The 15,730-nt window shown below is 37.4% G+C and overlaps 1 protein-coding gene across 1 annotated transcript in view; it reads right to left on the reverse strand.

Moving 5' to 3' along the window:
* LOC112404936 (EGF-like and EMI domain-containing protein 1) overlaps nucleotides 1-15,730 on the reverse strand; it is a 184,734-nt gene that overhangs the window by 61,531 nt on the left and 107,473 nt on the right. Inside the window, 5 exon segments of the mRNA XM_024753118.1 lie at nucleotides 4,824-4,952; nucleotides 8,715-8,832; nucleotides 8,834-8,847; nucleotides 11,092-11,286; nucleotides 13,480-13,602. Coding sequence (XP_024608886.1) covers nucleotides 4,824-4,952; nucleotides 8,715-8,832; nucleotides 8,834-8,847; nucleotides 11,092-11,286; nucleotides 13,480-13,602 — 579 coding nt within the window.

The raw sequence follows: 15,730 nt of genomic DNA on the forward strand, positions 1-15,730 counted from the left end.
AAAGAGTGTTTATTTTTTTAAATTACCTTAAAATGTCATTTACAGAGATGCAGATTTACATAACTTGGCAATAACATTTTAAAAATGTATGGGCTATTTCATATTATTGCACTTCCTCTTTAATAATATATAAGGCATTTTATTTTACATAAGTAAAAGATAATGTATAATATCATATAACAGGTGTGGTGCCAGTTAAGTCAACCCTAAAATTAAATGAGATGTGTATGGGAGGATAGAAATATATATAAATAAACTGGCTTCTCCCCTACCTCTTTGGAGCAGTTTCCTCAGAGCAAACTGAGGTGCTGTCTCCTAGGCTCTAGTCTTCAGCAAGACCCTGAATAAAACTTAAGCTCACAGCTCTTATGTTGGGTGTCTTCCTTTAAGTTGACACTAAAGTATTTTCAGTATTTTTCTGAGCTTCCTTACACACAGAGAGAAAATTTCGTGCCTGTGACTTACTCAGATGACAACACCTCCCATAGTGCCCTGGCTCACACATACAGGCACCATACACCCTGTGGCAATGGCCATTGTTGGCACAGTTACATTTCCTTTTGCAACTCTTCCCAAAGAATCCTTTTGGGCATCCTAAAGGGTAGAAAGACAAAGGAAGTGAATATTAACCCACATGCAAACCTCACTAGAGCGGTTGTTACATAAGATAAGGAGCTTGCAAAAGGTAAGACATTTCCAATCTGATTGGACCAAGGCTAGAGAGCTCTTTTAAAAACCAACCCTGTGATTTTATATCCTCTGTCAAAAATTCTGCAATGACTTGCCATTGCTGTTAGTTTAAAAACTCCAAACGTAACAAGACTGATGAGCCCCTGCACTGGCTGACCTCATGTTGCACTAATATCTCATTGACTTTTGCTCCACCAGCTGGCCTGCCTTAGGTGTCTCTAATGTACCTCACTCTTTCCCACTTCAGAGCTGGGCAACACGTGGCTCACTCTCTCTTCCCCTGTCTCATGTCTCCTCCTTTTGCAGGCTTCTGCTTAAGGGTCACTTCTCTAGAAGTTGTTCCCTGGCTCACACAGTCTGTATGGTTCTCATGGTCTGACCTCCAAGCACACATTAATATTTAATTTGAAATACCTACCAACATTTGTAACCGATGTCTGCTTTGAACAAGACTGTAAGTTCCACGAAGAAGGACCAGGAGATTTTTAATTTTTGTTTTGTTACCATATCATAAAACCTGGCACAGTGCCTTGCAAGCACTTAATATATATTTTTTGAATAAATGAATGAATATCGTTTGGGGGATAAACAACTAGAGGTGTCTTCCTGCACCACTTTGAGAGCAAACTAAACTTGGTTTCCATCTCCCCAGTTTCACGACCTGTGAGAACCTAATAAACTCCCCATGATTTCTGGCAATCCCTGAAGACTTATATCTTCATCGACTCTCTGCCTTCAACGCCTGGGACTGTACAAGCAGTTTCTTTTTTGTGTTTTATCCACCCATGTAGAAAATGTGGTCTCTTGACTGATTTCCATGAAAAATCCACAGGCAGCTCTCATTGGATTGGTATTTTGTGAGTTTTTCAACCATCACTTCTCCTCTCTTTTCCTCTTTCTCTCCTCTCCTTTTCTTCTCTGATTTTTATCTCACTTCCTCCATGATTTGCCCAAAGAGATTCATTCTCTTCATTCTTTTATTATGCAGAGCAAATCAGTTCACTCAGGCCCTATGTGTCAACCTCTGCACACGAACTCAACATTTTGCTCAACAAATGAGAAAGGCTTTCTCTGTATCCGGATTCATCCTGCTTAGATCACAGTTGGTGATTTAAGTATCAGTTATTTTTTTCTGTTACACATTCATCAGTCAAAGCAATTGTGCTCTTGTATATATAGACATAGCCCTTTACTTATTTAGAAAAACCACCTTGAAGAAGAACTACAATCCTGCAGCCTGTGGAACAAAAACTACATTCACAGAAAGTTAGACAAGGTGAAAAGGCAGAGGGCTATGTACCAGATGAAGGAACAAGATAAAACCCCAGAAAAACAACGAAATGAAGTGGAGATAGGCAACCTTCCAGAAAAAGAATTCAGAATAATGATAGTGAAGATGATCCAGGACCTCGGAAAAAGAATGGAGGCAAAGATCATTTACCAAAGAAATGTTTACCAAAGACCTAGAAGAATTAAAGAACAAACACCTAGGTGAATTAAAGAACAAACAAACAGAGATGAACAATACAATAACTGAAATGAAAAATACACTAGAAGGAATCAATAGCAGAATAACTGAGGCAGAAGAATGGATAAGTGACCTGGAAGACAGAATAGTGGAATTCACTGCTGTAGAACAGAATAAAGAAAAAAGAATGAAAAGAAATGAAGACAGCCTAAGAGACCTCTGGGACAACATTAAATGCAACAACATTTGCATTATAGGGGTCCCAGAAGGAGAAGAGAGAGAGAAAGTACCCGAGGAAATATTTGAAGAACTTATAGTCAAAAACTTCCCTAACATGGGAAAGGAAATAGCCACCCAAGTCTAGGAAGTGCAGCGAGTCTCATACAGGATAAACCCAAGGAGAAACATGCCGAGACACACAGTAATCAAAATGGCAAAAATTAAAGACAAAGAAAAATTATTGAAAGCAGCAAGGGAAAAACAACAAATAACATTCAAGGGAACTCCCATAAGGTTAACAGGTGATTTCTCAGCAGAAACGCTACAAGCCAGAAGGGAGTGGCATGATATGCTTAAAGTGATGAAAGGAAAGAAACTACAACCAAGATTACTCTATCCAGCAAGGATCTCATTCAGATTCGATGGAGAAATCAAAAGCTTTACAAACAAGCAAAAGCTAAGAGAATTCAGCACCACCAAACCAGCTCTACAACAAATGATAAAGGAACTTCTCTAAGTGGGAAACACAAGAGAAGAAAAGGACCTACAAAAACAAACCCCCCAAAATTAAGAAAATGGTCATAGGAACATACATATCGATAATTACCTTCAACGTGAATGGATTAAATGCTCCAACCAAAAGACACAGGCTTGCTGAATGGATACAAAAACAAGACCCATATATATGCTGTCTACAGGAGACCCACTTCAGACCTAGGGACACATACAGACTGAAAGTGAGGGGATGGAAAAATGTATTCCATGCAAATCAAAAGAAAGCTGGAGTAGCAATACTCATATCTGATAAAATAGACTTTAAAATAAAGAATGTTACAAGAGACAAGGAAGGACACTTCATAATGACCAAGGGATTGATCCAAGAAGATATAACAATTATAAATATATATGCACCCAACATAGGAGCACCTCAATATATAAGGCAACTGCTAACAGCTATAAAAGAGGAAATCGACAGTGACACAATAATAGTGGGGAACTTTAACACCTCACTTACACCAATGGACAGATCATCCAAACAGAAAATTAATAAGGAAACACAAGCTTTAAATGACACAATAGACCAGGTAGATGTATTGATATTTATAGGATATTACATCCAAAAACAGCAGATTACACTTTCTTCTCAAGTGCACACAGAACATTCTCCAGGATAGATCACATCTCGGGTCAGTAAATTTAAGAAAATTGAAATCATATCAAGTATCTTTTCCGACCACAACACTATGAGATTAAAAATCAATTACAGGGAAAAAAACATAAAAAACACAAACACATGGAGGCTAAACAATATGTTACTAAATAACCAAGAGATCGCTGAAGAAATCAAAGAGGAAATCAAAAAATACCTAGAAACAAATGACAATGAAAACACGATGACCAAAAACCTATGGATGCAGCAAAAGCAGTTCTAAGAGGGAAGTTTATAGCAATAAAAGCCTACCTCAAGAGACAAGAAAAATCTCAAATAAACAATCTAACCTTACACCTAAAGGAACTAGAGAAACAAGAACAAACAAAACCCAAAGTTCGCAGAAGGAAAGAAATCATAAAGATCAGAGGAGAAATAAATGAAATAGAAACAAAGAAAACAAGAGCAAAGATCAATACAACTAAAAGCTGGTTCTTTGAGAGGATAAACAAAATTGATAACCCATTAGCCAGACTTATCAAGAAAAAGAGGGAGAGGACTCAAATCAATAAAATTAGAAATGGAAAAGGAGAAGTTACAACAGACACTGCAGAAATACAAAGCATCTTAAGAGACTACTACAAGCAACTCTATGCCAATAAAATGGACAACCTGGAAGAAATGGACAAATTTTTAGAAAGGTATAACTTTCCAAGACTGAAACAGGAAGAAATAGAAAATATGAACAGACCAATCATAAGCACTGAAATTGAAACTGTGATTAAAAATCTTCCAACAAACAAAAGTCCAGGACCAGATGGCTTTACAGCTGAATTCTATCAAACATTTAGAGAAGAGCTAACACCCATCCTTCTCAAACTCTTCCAAAAAATTGCAGAGGAAGGAACACTCCCGAACTCATTCTATGAGGCCACCATAACCCTGATACCAAAACCAGACAAAGATACTCCAAAAAAGTAAATTACAGACCAATACCACTGATGAATATAGATGCAAAAATCCTCAACAAAATACTAGCAAACAGAATCCAACAACACATGAAAAGGATCATACACCATGATCAAGTGGGATTTATCCCAGGGATGCAAGGATTCTTCAATATACACAAATCAATCAATGTGATACACCATATTAACAAATTGAAGAATAAAAACCATATTAAAAAAAAAAGAAAAGACCACCTTGAAAAGTAGAGATGCAGCTTTCATTTTGTTTATTTCCTATTAGAAACATCAAGAACTTAAAGAGCTGTCTCATATGACCAGCCATTCCTACCATCTTCACAGGTTTTCCCATGAACCCATGAGGGGCACTCGCACTGCCAGCTCAGAGGATCATACGTGCCTCTGTTCTGACAATCACAGATGCCGTCATACTCTTTCCCACTGGTCTCTGGGGAACAAGCTATGAAGAAAATGGAGAAGGTAGATATACAGTGTAATATACTCATTGTGATACAAATGGTTAGAGAATAAAAGCTTGTCTTTCTATTAGAATGTATTCTCAGTTATTAAAATCTCTGTAACTTGCAGACTCAGGAAGAGTCTCTGGCCTGTTCCTAGTTTGGATGGCGTCATCATTGCTGGGGGAATTACTGATACAGCTAGTTAAAATGATGCTGACTGAAGAACTGCTAGCAAGTTTTACATGCAAAATTTACCTTGTTCCTTAAACTCTAGCCTTCACATTTTCAGAACTACTTAAACATTTTTGCTCTATATATGTTACTAACCTTAGTGAGAAACAAACCGCATCTTCTATTTTGAAAAATGGGAAGAAAATGTAGAAAAAAAGCCATGGATTTTTAACTGGAAATGAAGGCAACTAAGACTGTCTTGAGGGTTCCAAGGTATCCTGCACAAAGATTGACAAAGTCAAGCAAAGAACTGTTTTCTTTGGTTTGTTTTTTTGGGGGGAAGTGCTTAGTATTCCATTAAAAATAAATAAAGTGGGGGAAATGTCTATGACTTTAAGCTTAACTTGAGCAAATAGAGCTGTTGAGATAAGGTCAGTAACCATTTAAATTGACATTTTGTCATAATTGGCTAAATATTGTAAAACTACATTTATATCACCTCTGCCATCTACCCACCCACACCTTTCCAGATGCTGCTAATATGGAAACTTGGCTTCTTATTTGCTTTTTTCTTTGCTTTCAAGCTCGAGGTTACCATGAAAAGGAAAGGAGAAAACAAAAGGAGTAAGAGAGAAAGAAACTGGCAACAAATACTGGTTGAGACCTGCATTGTTAATTTACATGTAGTAAGTCTTTGAATTCTTACAGCAACTATAGATGGCACATTTATATATATATATATATACCTGGAAAATGAAGCTAGGCAAGTTTAGATAGCTTGCACAGTATCTGGGTTATAGCAAGGCATCAATATTGGCATACCAACACTATCTTCTGGTAGTCCCCCACTAAAAGAATATGATATCATGGCGCACAGGGATTTGCTAAATACTTCATTAACATCAAACAGAGCAATCATCCTGGAGAAGAAAAGTTTAAAACAAACATGCACTAAACCATAGCCGGATGATTTGGAAGAAGTCATGAATCTTCCCTTCTATATAATATATAGTCCATTCATTTGTCATATGAAAATACCCCTATCTTCTCTTTCCACTGGATAGAGTCTCACAATAACAAATGAGACAGTTAATATGAAATCTCTTCAAAAGAAATGGAGTCCTAAAATGTGCTGTTAAAATTAATATGTGGTAATTGTTTCATTGTAACTACTTGGAGAAATTCCTAAAACATCCAAGTAGATGTTTTCATTATAGACCAATAAGGATATTGGGCTAGAAGATCTACTCTGTGGGAAAACCAACTTTCCAGATCCCTGCAGATTTTTTTTTTTTTTAAATGTCTTTTGCTGCATTTGAAGAGCTGGTACTCTTAGAAATACTAGTGATGAATGATTGGTCACTTCCATTTATTACAGCTTATAGGGATTTTTTTTCAATAAATTTATTTATATACTTATTTATTTTTGGCTGCTTTGGGACTTTGTTGCTGTGCGCACGCTTCCTCTAGTTGCAGCCAGCTGGGGCTACTGTTCGTTGCAGTGCGTGGGCTTCTCGTCGCAGTGGCTTCTCTTGTTGCGGAGCACGGGCTCTAGGTGTATGGGCTTCAGTAGCTGTGGTGTCAGGCCTGAGTAGTTGTGGCGCACGGGCTTAGTTGTTCCGTGGCACGTGGGATCTTCCCGGACCAGGGCTCGAACCTATGTCCCCTGCATTGGCAGGCGGATTCTTAACCACTGCGCCACCAGGGAAGCCCCTATAGGGACTTTTAAGAAAGTGTTCTTGCTCTCCCTTTTTGTTAAAGAATTACTGAGCACTTTTTTTTTTCCAATTTGGATTGTTCTGTCTTAATTTTTGTAGAAGAAGAATGAAAGAAAGACAGGAAATGCAAAGAAGACATAAGCTTCTGTTTTCAGGGACAGTCTGCCCTTTTCTAGGCCATGTGAACACATAGAGAATCTCAAGGTTTTCCAAAGCCAAAGAAGGGGTCATGTTATCTTCATTTTATCAGGAAGTTCATTTTCAACATTTCTATATTAATTTTGCGTCAGACGTTTTACTCTGATGCATTTGCAATAGATTTTTAGTTTCATCTCTCATGCTGACATGTTAGGGATCAAGGGTTTGGAAGATGCATATTTACCAAAAAAATTTGTAATATAGGGAAAACATTTACTTCCTAATAGTCATGCAATAAGATTTATTTGATCCCGGTTTTATACATTTGACTATGTCAAGCAGCAGGTCCATATAGCTGGAAGTCTCAATACAAAGTTTTATCCATTCATGCACAGGTGCCTCCAATTTGGAGAAATGTGAATAGGACCTAGCCAATAAGCTTCCAGACTAGTAAGGAAATGGAACAGAAGCATAGCTAACTCTAATTCAACGGAGAGAGGGAGAGAGAGAGAGAGAGAGAGAAAAGGAGAGAGAGAGGCTTTAAATCCACAGAAAATATAAATAGCTGTGATTAGACTGGGGCCATCAAATAAAGCTTCAGGCAATAAATGGCAATAGACAAAGATGGCAGTTTAGCAAAAGGCACAAAGCTGAAAAGTGCAAAGCATTAAGTAGTGAGTGGTTTAGCTTGCTCGAAATGATAAGCTGGTCAAAGAGTTGTGGATAAAAAGAGAAAAGGATTTATGAGGGTCTGATATTAGATGGTTGCCAGTAACTAGATTAGAAGCATAAAGCTTTATGTATCAGGAAATGGGACACTCCTGAAGCTTTCTGAGCAGCAGGGAGACATGATCAGAGTGACGCTTCAGGAAGAGCCTCCACACTCTAACTAGTAATTCTGGGGGAACCACTTCACTATGTTATAATTCAAGTTTTGCATCCGTCTCATAATAGAAACAATATTTGTGCTCTTTCTTCCCACATGCAGGGGCTTCAAAAGAAATTCTGCTCGTATCATCTTCCAAGCCATTCACAAAGACCAAGAGAACTCTTTTATTAAAAAATTTATAAGGGAAATTTAAAAAGAGAAAAAGGAAATAAAAAGAGTCAATATATTCTGTTTTTATTACTTGTCAGTTTTAGTATCTGCAAATATACCTCCATTTAAAATATAAAGGAAAAAATTTATTAGAGGTATTATTTTTCAAATCATTGACATTTTCTCATGAGAGACATATAAAAAACTTACAAGTGTCATTGGCTGTACTTACATATTGTTTAAAAGAAAAAGAAAACACAAACAAAAAAGAGGCAGCAAACAGTCAAGCAGTTCCATTAACCGCACTTCGTAACACAAATCCTTTCATTTTTCTTCCTTCATTGGGAGTAGCTTGCCAGGGCCTAATGATTTATTTAAATGGAGGGATTTTTATAGGCCTAGAATATTAGGATCCTTTATAAACTTTTACGCTCCATGGATGAACAAGAGACAGCACATCAAGTTTCCCAGGGAACACAAAATCTCCCATTTTAATCACATGTTCAGTTTGAAACCTCAGTGCTTCACAGACATTCTTTGTGCACAACAGATAAATTGGTTTCTCACCCATATCAATTGTTAACCTTGTTAAAACATTTTGGGGAGAACATCTGTAAAGAGCTCATGACCAACAGTTTACCAGCAGTAAAGGAAAATTCATCACTCTCTTACCAATGCTCCAAGGAATCACTTACTTTCATGACAAAGAATGTCTCCCCAGCCAGCTGGGAAGGAGCATCTACTCTTTCCTTCCTGGTACCAGCCTCCATTCATGCAGTCCTCACAGCTCAACGTGCAATCGTGTCCGGAGGTATGAATCTAAACAGACTGGAATGCAATAACGTCTTAGTGGACCCATACTGTCTACATCACTGAAAATAAAGATGAAACCCTTCATGTCCCAAAAAACAAATAAACATGATCCTTGAGCACATTTCCTAAAGAGTCCCAGTAAAAGACAATAGCAAAGAGATACCTTTTAAAATAGAGCTTGGAAGTCGTCCCTAAAGAATATTTAGGATATTTAAGAAAGTAAAAAATGAAAAGAAATTACCATTAATTTCTGAACACAAAAATAATCAATAGTCCTGGCACTTCAGTGTTTTTCCTTCCAGGCTGTTTTATGCAAAGTTTTTTTTTTTTTTTTTTTTTTCCCCAAGTAAGCCTTTTTACTGAGATTTAATATACATGCAGAGAAATGCACAGAACTCGTATACACTTCATACTTTTTTCTCCCAAAGTGTAAACAACCCCATGTAAATGCCTCCCAGATAAAGATATAGATTATTATTTTTTTATTTTACTTTATTTTTTTGCGGTACGCGGGCCTCTCACAGTTGTGGCCTCTCCCGTTGCGGCCTCTCCCGTTGCGGAGCACAGGCTCCGGACGTGCAGGCTCAGTGGCCATGCCTCACGGGCCCAGCCGCTCTGTGGCATGTGGGATCTTGCCAGACCGGGGCACGAACCCGTGTCCCCTGCATCGGCAGGTGGACTCTCAACCACTACACCACCAGGGAAGCCCAAGATATAGATTATTACCAGCACCCCAAAAACTGAAAGGTGACTTGATGATTCTTAATCATTAGCCTTACAAATTAAGCTCTATTCTGATTTATATCACCATGGATTATTTTCCCTTATTTTTGAACTTTATATAAATGGAATTGTAAAGTATGTACTGTTTGGTATCAAGCTTCTTTCATTCTATATAATGTTTATGAGACACACATATTGCGTGTTCACTAGTTTATTTTTTACAGCTATATAGTATTCTATCGTATAAATGTACCATAATGTGTTTATCTGTTCTATTCTTGAGGGAAATTACCTTAATCTGAATAAGGATGGATAAACTTTATCTCAGTTGTTTTTTTAAGGCTCATTCCATTTTAAGATTTGCCCCTGTTTCTAGATGGGGTCTTTCAGATGTCCCAGTTGAAAGCCTGTCATGTTTAGCAAGGCTTCTCCACCTTGGCAGATTCTCAACTCCAACTTCTACCTCTCTAGCATCATGCATGATACTGCTGATAACTGTGCTTAGCTCCTTACTCTCTTTGCAGCTGTCGGTAGACTTCCTGGCTTCTCTGTGTGCATAGCCCATACATTAGCAAATGGCTCAAGGAGAAAAGGAGCACAGATTGTCCATCTCGCTTGTCTGAGCTTCTCTTCTCTCTAGATCTTGGCCACTCAAGTTCTGACTGTCTTGGTAGTCCTGAACTATTTCTATTCTGACTTTGAGTAGCCAGAGTATCAGGAGTCTAATGCAGTAACATTAAAGCATTTCTATCGTCATGCAGATGCATTTATTGATATTATTATCATTGACCATAGCGTATAAACAAATCCGCTATTTTACTGAATGTCTTCTAAAGAAATCATTAAGCTTTGATGCTCTTAAAATACAAGGAATAGAGGGAGAACAAAAAGAGCAGCTCTGTCTTACAAAGAAAAGAAAAAGAAGCAGCAGACTGGCTGCAAACTGTTACTTTTGAAAAAGGTTATGCTAATTTATTCTGATCAGAAGCGATTTGATGCTTGAGTTCCGTTGCATGGATATATAAGAAAAACTGCTCACATTTGTAAAGATATTTTTTCTTGGTCCACTTGAGCATATTGAACCATTGGTTCCCTGCATTTTAAAATTTAGAAAGGGTCTAGATTTTAAGGCTATTTAAGGTAAATTTGAACTATACCAAAATGACTTCTAGTAGAGTTTAAACTGTTAGAACTAAAAGGTCCCAATCCTTCTCTCCATTACGCTAATTCAAAGCTATTTTTCAGCTCCATTTCACTGTATCACATTTTCAATAGCGCCCATCCCCCTGCACCCCTTGGTCCACACATACCTACATGGCAACCTTTTTTTGTGCTAAAGGGAAGAAAGACAAAAGATGATGAATTTCATAGGGAGCTTTGAAGAAGTAATTTTGGTCCCATTTTTCTTGCTAATATCATGTTAAAACACTTGATGGCATTAAACATTGATAATGAAATTGTCTATGAAAGATTTATGTGAGCTATCTAAAAATGGAGAAAAGAGGTGACTTTAATGAGATACATGCTTTCATGCACCAACTCTGTGCAAAGCAGTCAGTTCTCCTCGAATATCTTTCCCTTCCTCCAGCTCATCTTCTTCACCTTCGTGGGTGAGAGGCAGAGAGGTGGCCACATAATGAAGCAGTTGAGGTGGGCTCTTGAATAGAAGACGTGGAAACTTCACAATATCTAATTCCTCTTCTTCTTCCTTTAGCTCATCATCATCTAAAGCTCAGACCACACAGGGAAAGACCTGGATTCCACATGCTGGTTAAAAGAAGGAAAAACTGAGCAAGCGTTGATGGGAAAAATGAGAGTCTAAACTAGACAGTCAAGGCAGGGGGCAGCTGAAAGGTAAAACTCTTTGAGAAAGCCATTTCAAACCGCCTATCGTAAATGAAGGTGAGAAGCAGCAAACACAGAGTTGAAACTGCTGCAGAGAGAACAAAAGGAAAAGAAAGATCTCAGTCTGTGAAGAGAGAAAGGGGAGGACAGGTTGAGTTAAAGAATATATGGTCTCCGTGCTCCCAAAGAACAAGACAAGGGTTGAAGTCGGTTAGAAGAGATTTGATAAAACTCTCCACAGCAACTTAGAGATGCAAGTTTTCCCATCACTTCCAATTCTGCAGCCTTCCTCACAAGTATACTCATAGTTTTCCACAGAGTTGATACGTAGTTGGTCACAGACGATACTGAGATCCAGACATTCATCCACATCTGGGAAAATTTAAAGTGTCTGCTCTTAGGCGTTGAGAGATAAAATAGACCTTATGAACGCATGGGCATATCTGTCACCATTATTAACCGATAACAATGTATTGCTATATAGAAAGCATAGTCCCAATTCTTCCTCAAATATATCCTGCCAATTACTTTTGCTTCGCTCATTTCCAAGTTTACCATAGTTTACCTACATAGACAAGGTCTTTCTGAGAGCTTGTTCATGAGATTTGAGGAAGAATTTAAAATTTACATGGTCTTAGGCTGTGTACCCTACTGCAGAATGTTCATTCACTCTTGAATTATTCAATATCTATGGTGAAGCCTTTATTCCACGCATAATTCTGTGCACAGTTTGTGGAGAATTTTAGAGATGGATGAAGGCTAGGCCTTAATCTCATATGACTTACTGGTGTTATGTCCACATCTGAGCCCAGACTTTGATCAATGTGTTTAATATACTAAAAGTTCATTTATGAAGCTGAGTTTCCAGGTCTGGCCTCAGATCGTGGATACCTTTTCCATTTGGATGTGTGTACCCAAGTATGTATATTCACAATCATCTCTTGGCACACTTTGCTTAAGAACAGATGGTACATGAAATTCAATTTTTTTTGGCCCTGTTAATTGGATGGGAGGTGTAAGTGGTAATATGCTCTACTGTGTTTAGAATATATAGATATCATAGTTGTATGTTCTCTGCTGTTATCTATACTGCAAGGCTGGGGAGCTTGGCACCTATATGAAGAAACACGACTATCATCCTCAACAGAATACAAGAATTTATTTCTTTAATCCAAGAAACACTATTTTCTCTGAGGCATTAAAGTCTTCTTATATAATTTGACTATTATTGAAATAGATAACAACCTTCGAATCTTTGATTTCAAGAAAAGTAAGGTTCAAAATAATGGTAATAATCACAAATGAAAATTTAAAGGTTATATATTTAAGGTAAACTCGTTAAAGTAATTTACAGCAATGACTTACATGAGCCCTTCTTAATGGTATAAAAAAGTGAATTAACTCTACTCACTGAATTCAAACTCTCTCCTATCATATAAAAATATACCTATCAGGCAGAAGTCATCTAAAAGGTAAGTGAATCAATTTCAACAAATAAGTTAGAAAATTATAAAATGACTTACCTTAAAACTTGCATTATCTAGATTGATATCAGATATATAAAGGATTCTGATACAGATTTGGACTGTGGCTCATGAACCGGCAATCCTTTTGCTATTGCCCTTAAAGGAGAAGGACACTCAGTAATCACCTCTGACTCCAGTCAAGCTTGCCAAGAGCAATTCCTGTGGCAGTGTGCTATGGCTTGCTGGAATCTCTCACTTGCATATATATTAAATTAGGTAAAAGGGATTATGGGCCGATGACTATTATTATAATAATAATAGCTACTTTTAGTTGAGTGATTTCTCGATGTCAATCACAGTAGCAGGCACTTTACATTTATTACTTTTCTTAATTTCCCCAGTAATCCCATTATTGTCTTCACTTTACTGATGAGGATTTGAGGCTCAGAGCACCCAAGTTCATATAACAGAACATGGTTAAGCCACAGAGAGATCCAAGTCTCTTTAGTGTCAAAGCCTTCCCTTTCCCACCCTAACCCTCTGCCTCAGATATTCCCCCTCCATTGATTGCCCCATCACATCAGGAATTTCACGTTAGAGCTCAGGAATTCACCATCACATCCACAAGCAACAGAACTGATCCGAAAGCCTTCCTGACAACTGCATTCATAGCCTCCTAAGTAGTTGATGCAGAGCTGGGCCCAGCAGGCTTCTCCACTCTCACATTCATCAAGGTCTAAAGGGGGAAAGGACATTTCTGTTACTTAAGGGCAGGAATTTAACTGACCTTTAAAGGTGCGGATAAGCCTCACTTCGAAATTAAAACTGATTTACTAACCATTTTCTATTTCTCAGGTTACTGAATACAGACATTGAAGAGACTATAACACAAAACAAATGAGGCCGCATTTGGGTTTACGTTTCTGACATGCTTCTATGCCTGGTATTTATTTGAAAAGGCTGTAAGTAATCTCCAAATGCATTTATAAGCACAGGGTAAGAGATCTCTGCTATTTTTCCAGTTTAAACAGCAATCTAACTGAACAAACAGAGAACTTGAAGAACGACAACAAAAAAACAGCTTGAGAAGAAGAGCCAAAAAATTCCACTTAGTGGACATTTAATAGCTGCAAAGAGGAGGCAGTCTTAGGCCCCCACGTGTTTGTTCTTCTGGAATTTCAGATGAAAGAACGTTCCCAAGCAAAAGGAAGTCACGTGACTGGGAAGAGAAGTGGATAAAGGCAATTTAGAGAGAGGGCAGACAATCATTTTAAATATTATGTGTTAAATTACAGAATATTTCAGGGCATTTGCTTGAACTTTTCGATGATGCTTTGACTGGGATGAGTTTTTATTATAATTGGTGACACTATTACCCTGGAATGTCCTAGCAGATAAATAGCTTTCTAAATGATGATCTTTAAGTCTCCTTCAGCACTGTTATTCTAGGATTCTACAATCTGGCATGTGTCTTCCTTTATTTGCCCTGCAGAAAATAAAAATGCACCAGAAGATGTCAAATTGAAACCTTTCAGCCAAAGGCTAATCGATTTATCCTGAGTTTTGAGGGGATCATTTATAATATAATTGGCTAAAGGGTAGCAACAGACTCTTTACCCACTGCTTTCACCAGGCTAGACACCTGGGAATTGTGTGGTCAGGGTTTTTGACTATAGGTCCTTAGTTCAATTCTACCCGCTTTGTTGAATTGTTAAGTTGGGTGGCCTGTCAGTGCTGAGTTTACAAAATCCCATTGCTCCATAACTACATGAGTGGCCCCAGATATAAAAGGTCAGTGTCTCAATTAACCTTGGAAAGGGTACCAATGTAAGAAAATGCAGACAAGAGAAAGGAAGGAAAGAAAATGCAATCAATCAGCTAAGGTTAGGGGTCACCATAAAATATCCAAATGAAGGTCATTTGGACACAAAACATTCTTTCTCCTGCAAAATGTCACAAGCAGTGCTACTCACAAAACTCTAGATGATATTTTTTTCCTTTCTTATATTAAAACTTCATTTATCCTTTGTATTATGTAGCATGAATATAGAGGACAAAAAAAAACTTTAAAAAATTCGGTTTCATTTTATCTAAAACATTATCTTTTATGTTTTTTGGATTTTCTTATTTCAAGATTTTTTTAAAAGTCTTCTCAGATATCACCAGAGCCTCTAAACATATACGTCTCATGATTCCCTGTTCTCAAACAGTAAGGAGCACAATTGCATCACATAACTGGAAAAATGAATTCCTCGATCTATCATTTTATGACCCATTTTGGATTCTTCTTCTATTATCATTCCTCTGGGGTTATTTCTGTCTCATGTACAGAACTCATCTGAAACCCCATTCTTCCTTTCTTAAAATGCCCTGTCCCTTCAACCCTTATATCACCTGTTTTCCTAAATGTCTTGATTCCTTTCCAGATCTTATTTGGTAATATCTTTGCTTGTTTATTTTTTATTTTTAATTTTTCTTCTTCTCTGATGATCATATTTTTCCTATTTACATTGGCCAATACACCAAATATTGCAGCATCACAGAGGAATTCACCTGTACTTAAAAATTTAGCCCTAATCAAAACTACAGCATTAATTGCAGTCAGGTGAAACAATTAAACATTTCAACTATGACTTCAGAAAAGCATCAAACGTAAACCTTGAAAAAACTTGACCTTCTGTATCTACCCCCCACACATAGTCACTGAATAAAGCTCCAAAGATTAGAATAAAATTTTTTTCTGATAACTACCAATTGTTCAATTTAGTGAACTTACTGCTGGTCAGACACTTGTATTTTGTATAGTTGTCTTTCAAATTGTGTTAACACATCTCTAGGTTTTAGCCCTAATAAATTTTTGCATT

This window comes from Neophocaena asiaeorientalis, unplaced genomic scaffold (genome assembly GCF_003031525.2).
Source record: "Neophocaena asiaeorientalis asiaeorientalis breed wild unplaced genomic scaffold, Neophocaena_asiaeorientalis_V1.1 scaffold560, whole genome shotgun sequence".
Lineage (NCBI taxonomy): Eukaryota > Metazoa > Chordata > Mammalia > Artiodactyla > Phocoenidae > Neophocaena > Neophocaena asiaeorientalis.